Raw genomic sequence first — 20365 nt, forward strand, 5'->3', positions numbered from 1 at the left:
TGTTGCTCTTGTCCGCCCCCTCGTTCTGCCCTTGTCCGCCCCCTCGTGTTGCTCTTGTCCACCCCCTCGTTCTTCACTTGTCCGCCCCCTCGTGTTGCTCTTGTCCGCCCCCTCGTTCTGCCCTTGTCCGCCCCCTCGTGTTGCTCTTGTCCGCCCCCTCGTTCTGCCCTTGTCCGCCCCCTCGTGTTGCTCTTGTCCGGCCCCTCGTTCTGCCCTTGTCCGCCCCCTCGTTCTGCCCTTGTCCGCCCCCTCGTGTTGCTCTTGTCCGCCCCCTCGTTCTGCCCTTGTCCGCCCCCTCGTGTTGCTCTTGTCCGCCCCCTCGTTCTGCCCTTGTCCGGCCCCTCATTCTGCCCTTGTCCGCCCCCTCGTGTTGCTTTTGTCCACCCCTTGTTCTGCCCTTGTCCGCCCCCTCGTGTTGCTCTTGTCCGCCCCCTCGTTCTGCCCTTGTCCGCCCCCTCGTTCTGCCCTTGTCCGCCCCCTCGTGTTGCTCTTGTCGGCCCCCTTGTTCTGCCCTTGTCCGCCCCCTCGTTCTGCCCTTGTCCGCTCCCTCGTGTTGCTCTTGTCCGCCCCCTCGTTCTGCCCTTGTCCGGCCCCTCATTCTGCCCTTGTCCGCCCCCTCGTGTTGCTCTTGTCCACCCCTTGTTCTGCCCTTGTCCGCCCCCTCGTGTTGCTCTTGTCCGCCCCCTCGTTCTGCCCTTGTCCGCCCCCTCGTTCTGCCCTTGTCCGGCCCCTCATTCTGCCCTTGTCCGCCCCCTCGTGTTGCTCTTGTCCACCCCTTGTTCTGCCCTTGTCCGCTCCCTCGTGTTGCTCTTGTCCGCCCCCTCGTTCTGCCCTTGTCCGGCCCCTCATTCTGCCCTTGTCCGCCCCCTTGTGTTGCTCTTGTCCACCCCTTGTTCTGCCCTTGTCCGCCCCCTCGTGTTGCTCTTGTCCGCCCCCTCGTTCTGCCCTTGTCCGCCCCCTCGTTCTGCCCTTGTCCGCCCCCTCGTGTTGCTCTTGTCGGCCCCCTTGTTCTGCCCTTGTCCGCCCCCTCGTTCTGCCCTTGTCCGCTCCCTCGTGTTGCTCTTGTCCGCCCCCTCATTCTGCCCTTGTCCGCCCCCTCGTTCTGCCCTTATCCGCCCCCTCATGTTGCTCTCGTTTGCCCCTTCGTTCTGCCCTTGTCCGCTCCCTACTATCCCCCCATTCTCACCTTCCTCAGGGTCGGTGGTGACCCCATTAGCCCCGCAGCTTGCAGGTATAAGTGTCTCTGAACTGGACCAAGAACCGTTCCTAAGTAAGTTCTACTGGAGTTGTGTGTCCCCCGCTCTCTGCACGCACTGACCCCCTAATTATGTGCTTTGAGCCCCCAGCTACAATGGGAGAATTTATATTAGGGGGATACCTGTTGGGGGTCCTGTACTGGAGGAGCACATATACTATAGGTGTGTTCAGGAGGGTGCATGTTGGGGGTCCTGTACATAGGGGACATGCTGCATATGTTGTTGGTCTGCACACCCTTGTTTTTTCTGCATGTTAACCACTGAGTGGCCGGTGTTGTGTAGGTGTGCCGTTGGGCAGGTTTGGGGGTTTCCTATCCATCCGCACATGGGGGCATTGTGCTTTCTCCCATTGGCTTTTTATCATGCAGGGGCCACCTTAACCCCCTGATCTCCAGTGTGATTGGAGTGATGTATAGCGGTGGCTCCACTTACTGTCACATTTTCCAGAAGCTTCTCTATCCCAGACACGTCTCCCCTGACAGTTAGGGCACCCCCTGATTTGCCTTTTAACGTTTCAGTGCTTTATAACAAGATAAGAGAAGGATTGAGGAGACCCCCCACCTACAGGGATCTGTCATCTGCGTTTCCTGACTTTTCGGGGGGTGGTCAGCTGGTTTCATACATGAGATAAGTGTCGGCATTTATGTGGCCGAAGATCATCGTGGAGAATTAAACCAGCAGGCAAAGCGCCACCAGGAAAGCAGCGTGATGGCGGCATAAAAGCCAACCCTATAGATATCAGACCGTTCTCCTATATACCCTATAGATATCATACATTCTCCTCTATCCCCTATAGATATCAGACCGTTCTCCTATATACCCTATAGATATCAGGCCACTCTCCTCTATCCCTTATAGATATCATACATTCTCCTCTATCCCCTATAGATATCATACGTTCTCCTCTATCCCCTACAGATATCATGTTCTCCTCTATCCCCTATAGATATCATACGTTCTCCTCTATCCCTTATAGATATCAGGCCACTCTCCTCTATACCTTATAGATATCATACGTTCTCCTCTATCCCTTATAGATATCATACGTTCTCCTCTATCCCCTATAGATATCATACGTTCTCCTCTATCCCCTATAGATATCATACGTTCTCCTCTACCCCCTATAGATATCATACGTTCTCCTCTATCCCCTATAGATATCATACGTTCTCCTCTATCCCCTATAGATATCATACGTTCTCCTCTATCCCCTACAGATATCATATGTTCTCCTCTATACCCTATAGATATCATACGTTCTCTATACCTTATAGATATCATACGTTCTCCTCTATCCCTTATAGATATCATACATTCTCCTCTATCCCCTATAGATATCATACGTTCTCCTCTATCCCCTATAGATATCATACGTTCTCCTCTATCCCCTATAGATATCATACGTTCTCCTCTATCCCCTATAGATATCATACGTTCTCCTCTATCCCCTATAGATATCATATGTTCTCCTCTATCCCCTATAGATATCATACGTTCTCCTCTATCCCCTATAGATATCATACGTTCTCCTCTATCCCCTATAGATATCATACGTTCTCCTCTATCCCCTATAGATATCAGATAATTCTCCTATATCCCCTATAGATATCAGACCACTCTCCTCTATCCCCTATAGATATCAGACGCTCTCTTCTATCACCTATAGATATCATACGTTCTCCTCTATCCCCTATAGATATCAGACCACTCTCCTCTATCCCTTATAGATATCATACGTTCTCCTCTATCCCCTATAGATATCAGATAATTTTCCTCTATCCCCTATAGATATCATAACATTCTCCTCTATCACCTACAGATATCATATGTTCTCCTCTATCCCCTATAGATATCATACGTTCTCCTCTATCCCCTATAGATATCAGACCACTCTCCTCTATCCCTTATAGATATCATACGTTCTCCTCTATCCCCTATAGATATCAGATAATTTTCCTCTATCCCCTATAGATATAATAACATTCTCCTCTATCACCTACAGATATCATATGTTCTCTTCTATCCCCTATAGATATCATACGTTCTCCTATATCCCCTATAGATATCAGACCACTCTCCTCTGTCCCCTATAGATATCAGATGTTCTCCTCTATCCCTTATAGATATCAGACCACTCTCCTCTATCCCCTATAGATGCGGTATCTCCTCTATCCCTTACATATATCAGGCCATTCTCCTCTATTATATATATATATATATATATATGTGTATGTGTGTGTGTGTGTATATATATATACATATATATATATATATATATATATATATATATATATAGATAGATAGATAGATAGATAGATAGATAGATAGAAAAAAACGAGAGCAGCACAATCCTCACCGGTGGGTGCCAAGCCTCCTGGATAGGAACATCCACTAGTCCAACCACGTAATATATCAAGCAAAAAAAGAAGGCAGCACTCCAACATCAGATAAAGGTGAAAAAACGCTGTGAAGTTTATTTCAGACCCACATCTCGCGACGTTTCGGCTCGCACTGAGCCTTTCTCAAGCCAGAAAGGCCGAAACGTCGCTAGATGTGGGTCTGAAATAAACTTCACAGCCTTTTTTCACCTTTATCTGATGTTGGAGTGCTGCCTTCTTTTTTTGCTTGAGATATATATATATATATATATATTATTTATTTATATAGCACCATTGATTCCATGGTGCTGTACATGAGAAGGGGTTACATACAAGTTACAAATATCACATACAGTAAACAAACTAACAATGACTGACTGATACAGAGGGGCGAGGACCCTGCCCTTGCGGGCTTACATTATATATATATATATATATATATATATATATATATATATATATATATATATATATATATATATATATATATATATATATATATATGAGACGTTCTCCTCTATCCACTATAGATATCAGTTCTCGTCTATCTACTATTGATATTAGTTCTCCTCTATTCCATTTTCCAGACCATTTTCCTTTATCACATTTGCCCCCCATTCTATCTCTTACCTTTTTTTCCTTCTGATACTGTTTCCTCACTCATTTCCATCCTCTCCCCATACTGTCTCCTCATACAGTCCTGCATCCCCATATTGGCTCCTCACACATTTCCCCTTCCTCATACTGTCTTCTCCCACATTTACCACTGTGAGTTATGAGGGAGACTCCATTTTGGATTCATGAATTCAGGCCCCATAGATTATCCAGAGATCTTTTTCCATTCCTGAATTGTGGCCCCCACCCTTGGGATAAGTACACAATTCCTAAAATCTCTGAACTTTACCATTTGGCCAGAGACTTAGAGGCCGCGTGTTAATGAATGCAGGGAGGAGCAGAGCTGAGACCCCCTGCTGTCTTTTGTTCAAGTCTGCTTGCATCAAGGGAAAACTCCAGACCGAGCGTCACCGATATCTAGAGGTGAACTATGAGAGTACCGTGCAGCTCAGGGTGAAGTCCAATATACCACCAAAACCATGGGAGCCTCCTGCACGCACCCCTGTGTATCATATTTAACTAGCGGTTCCGGATTCCGAGCAATCAAAACTGGCTCTCCAGAACCACTTAGCCGACCCAAGTTTGGATTCTCCGTATCGGTCCAGCCCCAACAAACCTGTTGAGACGTCAGTCGTCCCATTTGGACCTCCCGCTAGGAAGTTATGACCCATCCTAGATATTGGGAATTATTTGGGCTAGGAGGTCAAGGGAGGAGAATTCAGCCCAACCCAGAGGAATGGTGGCAAATATGGGAGGGGGCGAGCTAGGGGTTTAAAGCTAGCTACACACTTTCAGTGGCTGTCTTTGTTCTGCCATGTAAGCCATGTCCCATTGCATGTGGAGACAGACCAGAAACTAAGAAGGAGCCTGTGGATCCGAGAGCTTCCCTCATCCACAAGTGATAAGAACCAGTAACGTGACACATACAGCTGCTATCCCCAACCTGTACCCTAATTTTTATCAGTACTGTTGGCTGTAATCTCTGTATATTACTCTGTATATATTTGTATTGTTTAGTCCGCCTTTTGGCAATTTAAATATCAATAAATTTTGGGCCGCTCTTTTATCTTGAAACCCGATTTCCCACGTCCGTGAGTTGGGCTAGTACTTACACGCTACCTGGGGTTGGTTTCTGACCCAATATAAGCTTATTAACGGACCGGGCTTATAATATCTAACGAGGAACGGGTGGCAGCATACCGTTCTGGTGTTATTGGAGAATCGTGGCATATATATATTTCTGGCCTAGGACTGGTGATATATATACCGCCCTCACTGGAGAGTGCCCCGATAACCAGTACGTGACAGGGCTGCCTCTCCACGAGTACTTATCCTAAGTGCTGTTCCCTGACTGACCTTACGGTAAGGGGGTGCCAGAGAGCTGTGACGGTGTGAGTTCTGTCACAGATTGGTGATGGCGGGGGGATATCCGTATACCCCAACTACTCTCGTGTGTTTTCATTACAAACACCCTCTCCATAATGTCCCCTTACACATTCCCCCTTCCCATATTATCTCCTCAAATCCCCCCATATTGTCTCCTCACACATTTGCCCCCGCATTCTTTCTCTTACATTTTTCACCTTCTCATACTTTTTCCTCACACATTTGTGAAGGAAGAGAGTTATATTTACTAGAGGATGAAGTGATGGAGTTAGGGGAGATGTTGCCAGCAACTAGATTAGGAGGAAAAAGATACAGAGTAGATGGTTCAGTAATTTGTGTGAGCTTTGTGTGCGCTGTATCGTGGGAATGGGTGGATTTGAATGTTTCAGAAAGGTGAGCAGAGCCTGAGAGCTGAACACGGTAGAGGGGAGTAGAGAGGGACTAATGTGGAGTGAGGGACTGATGTGGAGTGAGGGACTGATGTGGAGTGAGGGACTGATGTGGAGTGAGGGACTGATGTGGAGTGAGGGACTGATGTGGAGTGAGGGACTGATGTGGAGTGAGGGACTGATGTGGAGTGAGGGACTGATGTGGAGTGAGGGACTGATGTGGAGTGAGGGACTGATGTGGAGTGAGGGACTGATGTGGAGTGAGGGACTGATGTGGAGTGAGGGACTGATGTGGAGTGAGGGACTGATGTGGAGTGAGGGACTGATGTGGAGTGAGGGACTGATGTGGAGTGAGGGACTGATGTGGAGTGAGGGACTGATGTGGAGTGAGGGACTGATGTGGAGTGAGGGACTGATGTGGAGTGAGGGACTGATGTGGAGTGAGGGACTGATGTGGAGTGAGGGACTGATGTGGAGTGAGGGACTGATGTGGAGTGAGGGACTGATGTGGAGTGAGGGACTGATGTGGAGTGAGGGACTGATGTGGAGTGAGGGACTGATGTGGAGTGAGGGACTGATGTGGAGCGAAAGGGACTGATGTGTCGAGAGAGCCTGATGTGGCGAGAGGGACTGATGTGGCGAGAGGGACTGATGTAGCCAGAGGGACTGATGTGGAGAGAGGGGCTGGTGTGGCGAGAGGGACTGGTGTGGAGAGAGGGACTGGTGTGGCGAGAGGGACTGATGTGGAGAGAGGCGCTGATGTGGAGAGAGGGGCTGGTGTTGCGAGAGGGGCTGGTGTTGCGAGAGGGACTGATGTGGAGAGAGGGACTGGTGTGGAGAGAGGGGCTGGTGTGGCGAGAGGCACTGATGTGGCGAGAGGGGCTGGTGTGGCGAGAGGCACTGATGTGGAGAGAGGGACTGGTGTGGAGAGAGGGACTGATGTAGCCAGAGGGACTGATGTGGAGAGAGGGGCTGGTGTGGCGAGAGGCACTGATGTGGAGAGAGGGACTGGTGTGGAGACAGGGACTAGTGTGGCGAGAGGGACTGATGTGGAGAGAGAGGAACAGATGTGGAGAGAGGCACTGATGTGGAGAGAGGGGCTGGTGTTGCGAGAGGGACTGGTGTGGAGAGAGAGAAACAGATGTGGAGAGAGGGACTGGTGTGGAGAGAGACTCATGAGGAGAGAGGGACTGATGTGGCGAGAGGGACTGATGTGGCGAGAGGGACTGATGTGGCGAGAGGGACTGATGTGGAGAGAGGGGCTGGTGTGGAGAGAGGGACTGGTGTGGAGAGAGGGACTGGTGTGGAGAGAGGGACTGGTGTGGAGAGAGGGACTGATGTGAAGAGAGGGACTGATGTGGAGAGAGGGACTGATGTGGAGCGAGGGACTGATGTGGAGCGAAAGGGACTGATGTGTCGAGAGAGCCTGATGTGGCGAGAGGGACTGATGTGGCGAGAGGGACTGATGTAGCCAGAGGGACTGATGTGGAGAGAGGGGCTGGTGTGGCGAGAGGCACTGATGTGGAGAGAGGGACTGGTGTGGAGACAGGGACTAGTGTGGCGAGAGGGACTGATGTGGAGAGAGAGGAACAGATGTGGAGAGAGGCACTGATGTGGAGAGAGGGGCTGGTGTTGCGAGAGGGACTGGTGTGGAGAGAGAGAAACAGATGTGGAGAGAGGGACTGGTGTGGAGAGAGACTCATGAGGAGAGAGGGACTGATGTGGCGAGAGGGACTGATGTGGAGAGAGGGACTGGTGTGGAGACAGGGACTAGTGTGGCGAGAGGGACTGATGTGGAGAGAGAGGAACAGATGTGGAGAGAGGCACTGATGTGGAGAGAGGGGCTGGTGTTGCGAGAGGGACTGGTGTGGAGAGAGAGAAACAGATGTGGAGAGAGGGACTGGTGTGGAGAGAGACTCATGAGGAGAGAGGGACTGATGTGGCGAGAGGGACTGATGTGGCGAGAGGGACTGATGTGGCGAGAGGCACTGATGTGGAGAGAGGGACTGGTGTGGAGACAGGGACTAGTGTGGCGAGAGGGACTGATGTGGAGAGAGAGGAACAGATGTGGAGAGAGGCACTGATGTGGAGAGAGGGGCTGGTGTTGCGAGAGGGACTGGTGTGGAGAGAGAGAAACAGATGTGGAGAGAGGGACTGGTGTGGAGAGAGACTCATGAGGAGAGAGGGACTGATGTGGCGAGAGGGACTGATGTGGAGAGAGGGACTGGTGTGGAGACAGGGACTAGTGTGGCGAGAGGGACTGATGTGGAGAGAGAGGAACAGATGTGGAGAGAGGCACTGATGTGGAGAGAGGGGCTGGTGTTGCGAGAGGGACTGGTGTGGAGAGAGAGAAACAGATGTGGAGAGAGGGACTGGTGTGGAGAGAGACTCATGAGGAGAGAGGGACTGATGTGGCGAGAGGGACTGATGTGGCGAGAGGGACTGATGTGGCGAGAGGCACTGATGTGGAGAGAGGGACTGGTGTGGAGACAGGGACTAGTGTGGCGAGAGGGACTGATGTGGAGAGAGAGGAACAGATGTGGAGAGAGGCACTGATGTGGAGAGAGGGGCTGGTGTTGCGAGAGGGACTGGTGTGGAGAGAGAGAAACAGATGTGGAGAGAGGGACTGGTGTGGAGAGAGACTCATGAGGAGAGAGGGACTGATGTGGCGAGAGGGACTGATGTGGCGAGAGGGACTGATGTGGCGAGAGGGACTGATGTGGCGAGAGGGACTGATGTGGCGAGAGGGACTGATGTGGCGAGAGGGACTGATGTGGCGAGAGGGACTGATGTGGAGAGAGGGGCTGGTGTGGAGAGAGGGACTGGTGTGGAGAGAGGGACTGGTGTGGAGAGAGGGACTGATGTGGAGAGAGGGACTGATGTGGAGAGAGGGACTGATGTGGAGCGAGGGACTGATGTGGAGCGAAAGGGACTGATGTGTCGAGAGAGCCTGATGTGGCGAGAGGGACTGATGTGGCGAGAGGGACTGATGTAGCCAGAGGGACTGATGTGGAGAGAGGGGCTGGTGTGGCGAGAGGCACTGATGTGGAGAGAGGGACTGGTGTGGAGACAGGGACTAGTGTGGCGAGAGGGACTGATGTGTGGAGAGAGGCACTGATGTGGAGAGAGGGGCTGGTGTTGCGAGAGGGACTGGTGTGGAGAGAGAGAAACAGATGTGGAGAGAGGGACTGGTGTGGAGAGAGACTCATGAGGAGAGAGGGACTGATGTGGCGAGAGGGACTGATGTGGCGAGAGGGACTGATGTGGCGAGAGGGACTGATGTGGAGAGAGGGGCTGGTGTGGCGAGAGGCACTGATGTGGAGAGAGGGACTGGTGTGGAGAGAGGGACCGGTGTGTAGACAGGGACTAGTGTGGCGAGAGGGACTGATGTGGAGAGAGAGGAACAGATGTGGAGAGAGGGACTGGTGTGGCGAGAGGCACTGATGTGGAGAGAGGGGCTGGTGTTGCGAGAGGGGCTGGTGTTGCGAGAGGGACTGATGTGGAGAGAGAGAAACAGATGTGGAGAGAGGGACTGGTGTGGAGAGAGACTCATGAGGAGAGAGGGACTGGTGTGGAGAGGGGGACTGGTGTGGAGAGAGTGTGCAGAAAATTTAAAACAGAAATAGAAATGTGAGAGAAAGCAGCAGCGAGGACATAAATGAAGCAGAGACAAGGAATATACATTATACAGCGCAAGGTTTAGTTGTTTCAAAATCTCACATAGCTGCCCTGTTCCTGCTTCCTGCCTTGTCATCTGCTCTGTCACCTGCTCTGTCGCCTGCCCTGTTGCCTGCCTTGTCACCTGCCTCCTGCCTTATAACCTGCCTCCTGCTCTGTCGCCTGCCTACTGCCTTGTCACCTGCCCTGCATCCTGCCTTGTCACCTGCCCTGCCTTCTGCCTTGTCACCTGCCCTGCCTCCTGCCTTGTCACCTGCCCTGCCTCCTGCCTTGTCACCTGCCCTGCCTCCTGCCTTGTCACCTGCCCTGCCTCCTGCCTTGTCACCTGCCCTGCATCCTGCCTTGTCACCTGCCTCCTGCCCTGTCACCTGCCCTGCCTCCTGCCTTGTCACCTGTCCTGTCGTCTGCCTCCTGCCCTGCCTCCTGCCTTGTCACCTGTCCTCTCGTCTGCCTCCTGCCCTGCCTCCTGCCTTGTCACCTGCCCTGCCTCCTGCCTTGTCACCTGCCCTGTCGCCTGCCTCCTGCCATGTCACCTGCCTCCTGTCCTGCATCCTGCCTTGTCAGCTGCCCTATCGCCTGCCTTGTCAGCTACCTTATCGCTTGCCTCCTGCCTTGTCACCTTCCTTTCCCCTGCCTCCATCCTTGTCATCTGCACTGTCGCATTGCCTCATGCCTTGTCACCTGCCTCCACCCTTGTCGCCTGCCCTGTCACCTGCCCCCTGCCTTGTCACATGCCCTGTCGCCTGTCTTCTGCCTTGTCACCTGCCCTCCTGCCTTGTCACCTGCCTTGTCGCCTGCCTTGTCACCTGTCCTGTCATCTGCCTCCTGCCTTGTCACCTGCCCTGCCTCCTGCCTTGTCACATGCCCTATTGCCTGCCTTCTGTCCTGTCGAATGCCTCCTGTCCTACATCCTGCCTAGTCAGCTGCCCTATTGCTTGCCTCTTGCCTTGTCACCTGTCCTGTTACCTTCCTTCTGTCTTGTCGCCTGCCTCCTGCCCCCTGCTCTGTCACCTGCATTGTTGCGTTCCTTTGTACCTGCCCTGCCTCCTGCCTTGTCACCTGCCCTGTCTCCTGCCTTGTCACCTGCCCTGTCTCCTGCCCTGCCTCATGCCTTGTCACCTGCCCTGTCACCTGCCTTCAACCTTGTCACCTGTCACCTGCCTTGCCTCCTGCCTTGTCACCTGTCCTGTCGTCTGCCTCCAGCTCTTTCACCTGCATTGTTGCGTGCCTTGTCACCTGCCCTGTCGCCTATCTCCTGCCTTGTCACCTGCCCTATTGCCTGCCTCCTGTCTTGTTGCCTGCATCCTGCCCTGTCGCCTGACACCTGCCCTGCCTCCTGCCTTGTCACCTGACCTGTCGCCTGCCTTCTGCCTTGTCACCTGCCTCCCTCCAACCCTGTCACCTGCCTTGCCTCCTGCCTTGTCACCTGCCCTTTCACCTGCCTCCTGCCTTGTCACCTTCCCTATTGCCTGCCTCCTGTCTTGTCGCCTGCCACCTGCCCTGTCGCCTGCCTCCTGCCCTGTCGCCTGCCACCTGCCCTGCCTCCTGCCCTGCCTGACTGTACATACACTATGACAATATTGCGCTTACACAGACGCTGCACACCTGGTTCCCGGCTCTGGATATCTGGGAAGCGTCTGTTCAGATCTCGGCCCAATTTACCTCATTAAACAATGAACTAACGAGACCAGAGCAGGGACACTGCGGCCAGTAGAGGCGGCGGCCGGGCAGAGGAGAGATCCAGCGGGCGACAACACTGCCCATTTACCCCCAGAGTGCTGAGAAGACGCGATCTATCCACAGTGTACCCCGCAGTCACAGGGGCGTTGTTCACACTGGACCGTTCTTCTCCAGCCCCATACATATGAGCGATCCTCCCTAGGGGCCGCGCGGGCCAGCAGTTTCCAGCTGTGTCGGCCTCGTACACGTCCATCACTCTGTCCCTATGGATGGATGTTCCCTGACAGCTGCGCTCGTCCATCATCCCCCTGTGCAGCCGCTGGCAGGTCAGCCCGGTGCTGTCAGTGGTTTCCTGTGGGCGGCTGTCACATTCCATCCTTATACCCGCGTCCCCATCACGTGTCAGGGCGAAGTTTGGGCTTTGTGTGGACCTGTGGCCCTATGTCCAGATAAGAATGGCAGAACAGATGTTCAGTGTGGGGAGGGCCGAGCCTCGGGGCCCGATCTTCACCGCCCGTCATCTGTGGGTCATGTCTGCTAAATGAGGCGGCGTCCACATAATGTATCAGGGAGGAAGGGGAACAGGCAAAAGCTCCTTATACCCCCAAACATTACCGCCCCTGGTAGCCCTATGATCCCTGATGTGACACTGTGTGGCCCTGTGATCCCTGACCGTGAGGCTGTGTGGCCCTGTGATCCCTGACTGTGAGGCTGTGTGGCCCTAATATCCCTGACCGGGAGGCTGTGTGGCCCTAATATCCCTGACCGGGAGACTGTGTGGCCCTGTGATCCCTGACCAGGAGGCTGTGTGGCCCTAATATCCCTGACCGTGAGGCTGTGTGGCCCTAATATCCCTGACCGTGAGGCTGTGTAGCCCTAATATCCCTGACCGCGAGGCTGTGTGGCCCTAATATCGCTGACCGGGAGGCTGTGTGGCCCTAATATCCCTGACCGGGAGGCTGTGTGGCCCTATGATCCCCGACCGGGAGGCTGTGTGGCCCTGTGATCCCTGACCGTGAGGCTGTGTGGCCCTAATATCCCCGACCGTGAGGCTGTGTGGCCCTATGATCTCTGACTGGGAGGCTGTGTGGCCCTATGATCCCTGACCGCGAGGCTGTGTGGCCCTAATATCGCTGACCGGGAGGCTGTGTGGCCCTATGATCCCTGACTGTGAGGCTGTGTGGCCCTAATATCCCTGACCGGGAGGCTGTGTGGCCCTAATATCCCCGACCGGGAGGCTGTGTGGCCCTGTGATCCCTGACCGTGAGGCTGTGTGGCCCTATGATCCCTGACCGTGAGACTGTGTGGCCCTAATATCCCTGACCGTGAGGCTGTGTGGCCCTAATATCCCTGACCGTGAGGCTGTGTGGCCCTATGATCCCTGACCGTGAGGCTGTGTGGCCCTGTGATCCCTGACCGTGAGGCTGTGTGGCCCTATGATCCCTGACCGTGAGGCTGTGTGGCCCTAATATCCCTGACCGTGAGGCTGTGTGGCCCTATGATCCCTGACCATGGGACTGTGTGACCCTAATATCCCTGACCGTGAGGCTGTGTGGCCCTAATATCCCTGATTGTGAGGCTGTGTGGCCCCATGATCCCTGATACAGTAGGTGAGGATAGAGCTGGTCATGCAGCGGTTTGGTCGATCGGTGGTTACTGCAGGTTGTAGGCTTGTCGGAAGAGGTGGGTCTTCAGGTTCTTTTTGAAGGTTTCGATGGTAGGCGAGAGTCTGATATGTTGTGGTAGAGAGTTCCAGAGTAGGGGTGATACGCGAGAGAAATCTTGTATACGATTGTGGGAAGAGGAGATAAGAGGGGAGTAGAGTAGGAGATCTTGTGAGGATCGGAGGTTGCGTGTAGGTAAGTACCGGGAGACGAGGTCACAGATGTATGGAGGAGACAGGTTGTGGATGGCTTTGTACGTCATGGTTAGGGTTTTGTACTGGAGTCTCTGGGTAATGGGGAGCCAGTGCAGGGATTGACAGAGGGGAGAGGCCGGGGAATAGCGGGGGGACAGGTGGATTAGTCGGGCAGCAGAGTTTAGAATAGATTGGAGGGGTGCGAGCGTGTTAGAGGGGAGGCCACAGAGCAGGAGGTTGCAGTAGTCAAGGCGGGAGATGATGAGGGCATGCACTAGGGTCTTTGCAGATTCTTGGTTGAGGAATGTACGGATCCGTGAAATATTTTTGAGTTGAAGGCGGCAGGAAGTGGAAAGGGCTTGGATATGTGGTTTGAAGGAGAGATCAGCGTCAAGGATTACCCCGAGGCAGCGAGCTTGTGGGACTGGGGAGAGTGGGCAGCCGTTTACTGTAATGGATAGGTTCGTTGGGGGGTCGCGTGAGATGGGGGAAAGATGATGAATTCTGACCTGGAGGCTGTGTGGCCCTATTATCCCTGACTGTGACACTGTGTGGCCCTATGATCCCTGACCGTGAGGCTGTGTGGCCCTATAATCCCTGACATTGAGGCTGTGTGGCCCTACAACTGTACAGTACAGTGGGGTAGATGCTTCTGAAGCTCGGGTATGATGTGTATAATGTCTCATGATTATTACCACGTTGTCCCTGAAATCTCCGTTATCCTTCCATATACAGTATCACCACATTAGTGCAGCGCCCCCTGGTGGCCACAACCTGCATGACCCCTTGGTGGCCACAACCTGCAGCGCCCCCTGGTGGCCACAACCTGCAGCGCCCCCTGGTGGCTACATCCCGCATGGCCCCTTGGTGGCCACATCCCACAGCTCCCCCTGGTGGCCACATCCCACAGCTCCCCCTGGTGGCCACATCCCACAGCTCCCCCTGGTGGCCACATCCCGCTGCTCCCCCTGGTGGCCACATCCCACAGCTCCCCCTGGTGGCCACATCCCACAGCTCCCCCTGGTGGTCACATCCCACAGCTCCCCCTGGTGACCACATCCCGCAGCGCCCCCTGGTGGCCACATCCCGCAGCGCCCCTTGGTGGCCACATCCCGCAGCTCCCCCTGGTGGCCACATCCCGCAGCGTCCCCTGGTGGCCACATCATGCATGGCCTCTTGGTGGTCACATCCCGCAGCCTCCCCTAGTGGCCACATCCCGCAGCGCCCCCTGGTGGCCACATCCCGCAGCGCCCCCTGGTGGCCACATCCCGCAGCGCTCCCTGGTGGTCACAACATGCAGCGCCCCCTGGTGGCCACATCCCGCAGCGCCCCCTGGTGGCCGCATCCCGCAGCGCCCCCTGGTGGCCGCATCTCGCAGCGCCCCCTGGTGGCCCCATCCCGCAGCGCCCCCTGGTGGCCACATCCCGCAGCGCCCCCTCGTGGCCACATCCCGCAGCGTCCCCTGGTGGCCACATCCCGCAGCGCCCTCTGGTGGCCACATCCCGCAGCGCCCCCTGGTGGCCACATCCCGCAGCGTCCCCTGGTGGCCACATCCCGCAGCGCCCCCTGGTGGCCACATCCCGCAGCGCCCCCTGGTGGCCACATCCCGCAGCGCCCCCTGGTGGCCACATCCCGCAGCGCCCCCTGGTGGCCACATCCCGCAGCGCCCCCTGGTGGCCACATCCCGCAGCTCCCCCTGGTGGCCACATCCCCCAGCTCCCCCTGGTGGCCACATCCCGCAGCGCCCCCTGGTGGCCACATCCCGCAGCTCCCCCTGGTGGCCCCATCCCGCAGCTCCCCCTGGTGGCCCCATCCCGCAGCGCCCCCTGGTGGCCACATCCCGCAGCGCCCCCTGGTGGCCACATCCCGCAGCGCCCCCTGGTGGCCACATCCCGCAGCTCCCCCTGGTGGCCCCATCCCGCAGCTCCCCCTGGTGGCCCCATCCCGCAGCGCCCCCTGGTGGCCACATCCCGCAGCGCCCCCTGGTGGCCACATCCCGCAGCGTCCCCTGGTGGCCACATCCCGCAGCGTCCCCTGGTGGCCACATCCCGCAGCGCCCCCTGGTGGCCACATCCCGCAGCTCCCCCTGGTGGCCACATCCCGCAGCTCCCCCTGGTGGCCACATCCCGCAGCTCCCCCTGGTGGCCCCATCCCGCAGCGCCCCCTGGTGGCCGCATCCCGCAGCGCCCCCTGGTGGCCGCATCCCGCAGCGCCCCCTGGTGGCCGCATCTCGCAGCGCCCCCTGGTGGCCCCATCCCGCAGCTCCCCCTGGTGGCCACATCCCGCAGCGCCCCCTGGTGGCCACATCCCGCAGCGCCCCCTGGTGGCCACATCCCGCAGCTCCCCCTGGTGGCCACATCCCGCAGCTCCCCCTGGTGGCCACATCCCGCAGCACCCCCTGGTGGCCACATCCCGCAGCGCCCCCTGGTGGCCACATCCCGCAGCGCCCCCTGGTGGCCACATCCCGCAGCGTCCCCTGGTGGCCACATCATGCATGGCCTCTTGGTGGCCACATCCCGCAGCTCCCCCTGGTGGCCACATCCCGCAGCTCCCCCTGGTGGCCACATCCCGCAGCGCCCCCTGGTGGCCACATCCCGCAGCGCCCCCTGGTGGCCACATCCCGCAGCGCCCCCTGGTGGCCACATCCCGCAGCGTCCCCTTGGTGGCCACATCATGCATGGCCTCTTGGTGGCCACATCCCGCAGCTCCCCCTGGTGGCCACATCCCGCAGCTCCCCCTGGTGGCCACATCCCGCAGCGCCCCCTGGTGGCCACATCCCGCAGCGCCCCTTGGTGGCCACATCCCGCAGCGCCCCCTGGTGGCCACATCCCGCAGCGCCCCCTGGTGGCCACATCCCGCAGCGTCCCCTTGGTGGCCACATCATGCATGGCCTCTTGGTGGCCACATCCCGCAGCTCCCCCTGGTGGCCACATCCCGCAGCTCCCCCTGGTGGCCACATCCCGCAGCGTCCCCTGGTGGCCACATCATGCATGGCCTCTTGGTGGCCACATCCCGCAGCGCCCCCTGGTGGCCACATCATGCATGGCCTCTTGGTGGTCACATCCCGCAGCGCCCCCTGGTGGCCACATCCCGCAGCGCCCCCTGGTGGCCACAGCCCACAGCTCAGTTTCTTGTTCCTTCCTCATTTCTTGCAGTTTATTACCGAGCTCTGGTGAACTTCACTACATCCATCGAGTACACACCGGACCTGGACAATGTGTCTTCAGATCAGTTTCGGGATTTGTCAGAGGCCATCGTGGACACGGTGAGGTGACGCTACGTGCAGTGCCTTGTGTTCACCATTGCCTGTCTATTTCTGTCAGTGCATGGCAATGACTCCTGGCACCACCACTGACAGGCGTCGCCGCTCCTCAGCCATAGCGCATACTAATGGATCATCTGTTCCTTTATTTTCTAGCTTGAGTCAGAATATTACAAAATTCCTGGCGAGCAAATGGTTAACGTTGTATATGTCAAGTAAGTGGTGTATACGGCCGCTGTGGGCACATTTATCCCATATATCTCATATGTCCTCTGCGGGGCCGTGCGTGTCCTCCCTGGGGCTGTGCGTGTCCTCCTCGGGGTTGTGCGTGTCCTCCTCGGGGCTGTGCGTGTCCTCCGCGGGGCTGTGCGTGTCCTCCGCGGGGCTGTGCGTGTCCTCCTCGGGGTTGTGCGTGTCCTCCCTGGGGCTGTGCGTGTCCTCCTCGGGGTTGTGCGTGTCCTCCCTGGGGCTGTGCGTGTCCTCCTTGGGGTTGTGCGTGTCCTCCCTGGGGCTGTGCGTGTCCTCCTCGGGGTTGTGCGTGTCCTCCTCGGGGCTGTGCGTGTCCTCCGCGGGGCTGTGCGTGTCCTCCGCGGGGCTGTGCGTGTCCTCCGCGGGGCTGTGCGTGTCCTCCGCGGGGCTGTGCGTGTCCTCCGCGGGGCTGTGCGTGTCCTCCGCGGGGCTGTGCGTGTCCTCCGCGGGGCTGTGCGTGTCCTCCGCGGGGCTGTGCGTGTCCTCCGCGGGGCTGTGCGTGTCCTCCGCGGGGCTGTGCGTGTCCTCCGCGGGGCTGTGCGTGTCCTCCGCGGGGCTGTGCGTGTCCTCCACGGGGCTGTGCGTGTCCTCCTTGCCGTGTGTCTCCTGGGCTGTACATACCCCCTGCACCAGCAGCCCCCCACACTATCCCTTGCATTTTTTTGCCCTGTATATCTGCTCTGACTTCGCTGTGGCCCCTCGTGGTCCTTTCTCTTTTCTCTTCGGTCTCCACAGGGTCATTGATAATTTTGTGTTTGTGGAACTGGATGTTGGATCTGAAGGTAATGAGAACGATGCAGAGATCCGCCAGGTGCTGCACTCCGTCATTGCCAGTGGTTCCATCGCCAGTTACGTCACCTCCACCCAAGGCTTCCAGTTCCGTCGTCTTGGAGCCGGTAAGTGTCCCTCATCCGTGACATTGAGAGGAGAATGAGTATATAGCGTATACTGCAGGTCATAATGTATAGAGCCACTGATGTACAATATCCTCCTGCGCTCGGACGCCGTCTCCTCCTGCGCTCGGAAGCCGTTTCGTCCTGCGCTCGTACGTCGTCTGGTCCTGTGCTTGTACGCCATTTCGTTCTTCTCTCGTACGCCGTCTCCTCTTGCGCTCGGACGCCGTCTCCTCCTGCGCTCGGACGCCGTCTCCTCCTGCGCTCGGACGCCGTCTCCTCCTGCGCTCGGACGCCGTCTCCTCCTGCGCTCGGACGCCGTCTCCTCCTGCGCTCGGACGCCGTCTCCTCCTGCGCTCGGACGCCGTCTCCTCCTGCGCTCGGACGCCGTCTCCTCCTGCGCTCGGACGCCGTCTCCTCCTGCGCTCGGACGCCGTCTCCTCCTGCGCTCGGACGCCGTCTCCTCCTGCGCTCGGACGCCGTCTCCTCCTGCGCTCGGACGCCGTCTCCTCCTGCACCCCTACTTTCCTGCGCTCGGATGCCATCTCCTCCTGCACCTTGTAAAGCTGCAGTAGCATCGTACGCAGTGAAGAAGCAGTGACAATGTACAATATCCTCCTGTGCTCGGACGCCGTCTCCTCCTGTGCTCGGAAGCCGTTTCGTCCTGCGCTCGGAAGCGGTCTCGTCCTGCGCTCGTACGCCGTCTGGTCCTGTGCTTGTACGCCATTTCGTTCTTCTCTCGTACGCCGTCTCGTCCTGCGCTCGGACGCCGTCTCCTCCTGCGCTCGGACGCCGTCTCCTCCTGTGCTCGGAAGCTGTCTCGTCCTGCGCTCGGACGCCGTCTCCTCCTGCGCTCGGACGCCGTCTCCTCCTGCGCTCGGACGCCGTCTCCTCCTGCGCTCGGACGCCGTCTCCTCCTGCGCTCGGACGCCGTCTCCTCCTGCGCTCGGACGCCGTCTCCTCCTGCGCTCGGACGCCGTCTCCTCCTGCGCTCGGACGCCGTCTCCTCCTGCGCTCGGACGCCGTCTCCTCCTGCGCTCGGACGCCGTCTCCTCCTGCGCTCGGACGCCGTCTCCTCCTGCGCTCGGACGCCGTCTCCTCCTGCGCGCCGACGCCGTCTCCTCCTGCGCGCCGACGCCGTCTCCTCCTGCGCTCGTACTCTCCTGGACCCTTACGCCATCTCCTCCTGCACCCCTACTTTCCTGCGCTCGGATGCCATCTCCTCCTGCACCTTGTAAAGCTGCAGCAGCTTCGTACGCAGTGAAGAAGCAGTGACAATGTACAATATCCTCCTGTGCTCGGACGCCGTCTCCTCCTGCGCTCGGACGCCGTCTCCTCCTGCGCGCCGACGCCGTCTCCTCCTGCGCGCCGACGCCGTCTCCTCCTGCGCTCGTACTCTCCTGGACCCTTACGCCATCTCCTCCTGCACCCCTACTTTCCTGCGCTCGGATGCCATCTCCTCCTGCACCTTGTAAAGCTGCAGCAGCTTCGTACGCAGTGAAGAAGCAGTGACAATGTACAATATCCTCCTGCGCTCGGATGCCATCTCCTCCTGCACCTTGTAAAGCTGCAGCAGCTTCGTACGCAGTGAAGAAGCAGTGACCCACAAATTCAAACACAAAAGTCTCTTTAATGTGTTTCTTCACAGCATTAAAGTCCAGTTCACATAAATGCATGTAACTTCAGTGGATATTATCAGTGACCAGTTTACACCAGTTCAAAGCAATACATATCACATGGCTTTAGATTTGCGGTCCCTAAACAGGCCAGACTTCCCTTGTCCAGTTTCCCTGGGCGACCGCACGCCATATTACAGTCTCTATACGTCTCCATACACACAGCCTCATATGTTGCAGACACTACACACGCCAGCCCTCCTCTGACTAGTTCTCGTGGGTGTCCTGCATCGCTGTATCAGTCTATTTACTCACACAGCCGTACACAGTTCAGGATATCCTCCGGCTAGCAGCCGGGCACAATATCCACCTGTTTGCAATCGTTGCACATGCTAGTCCTCTTTCGGGTACAGGACATCCACCTCCGGGCACAGGACTGTCCACATCCGACTCCTACGGGCACAGGACATCCACCTCCGGGCACAGGACTGTCCACATCCGAGACCAGTACCATGGACGACTTGCATCTCTGTGTACGCTGCGGGTGCCAGGCTATTCAGCTGCCCTGGGTGCTGGGTCTGCTGGCCTCCATGCATTCTGCAGACCAGCACACACCAGACTGACACTGACGTGCACCTCACACACCTGACACACCCATACCCCTTACTGCAGGTTTTTTAAACACAGACAAACCTGTGGCCTTCAGCCACCTGGAAAACCTGGACCGCAGATCCGTGACTCTCATGCACACCTATGGACTTCATCCGTCTGCATGCACATTCTGGGGAGAACAAACAGCGCCCCCTAGCTGTATCAGAGGCCACAGCCTCACAACCTGTACTTTCCTGCACCCTTACGCCGTCTCCTCCTGCACTCGTGCGCTGTCCTCTACTGCACTCATGTGCCGTATTATCCTGCATTCGTACACCATATCTCTCGGGGCTCATGTGCTCCCATTGTCTCTGCCCTCGGTCCCTCGGTTCTTCATCTTCTCTCTCACAGTCTGTGAAGTCTGAACTTTTCTTTTGTTCCAGCACAAACCCCTCCATCTGTGGTTGGGGTGGAGATGACAGGTAAGATGCTTGCGCTGTGCTGTGGGTGCACG

The 20365-nt window shown here is 56.8% G+C and overlaps 1 protein-coding gene across 2 annotated transcripts in view; it reads left to right on the top strand.

Annotated features, from left to right (window-relative positions):
* The window catches only part of HSPG2 (heparan sulfate proteoglycan 2), a 265969-nt gene that overhangs the window by 75518 nt on the left and 170086 nt on the right, over positions 1–20365 (top strand). For both annotated transcript variants that reach the window (XM_069741877.1, XM_069741878.1), the window contains exons 4-6: positions 16396–16505; positions 16659–16717; positions 17487–17647. In XM_069741877.1, the coding sequence (XP_069597978.1) occupies positions 16396–16505; positions 16659–16717; positions 17487–17647 (330 nt within the window). The remainder of the gene's footprint in view (positions 1–16395; positions 16506–16658; positions 16718–17486; positions 17648–20365) is intronic.

The sequence above is a fragment of the Ranitomeya imitator genome, chromosome 10 (assembly GCF_032444005.1).
Source record: "Ranitomeya imitator isolate aRanImi1 chromosome 10, aRanImi1.pri, whole genome shotgun sequence".
Classification (NCBI taxonomy): Eukaryota; Metazoa; Chordata; class Amphibia; order Anura; family Dendrobatidae; genus Ranitomeya; species Ranitomeya imitator.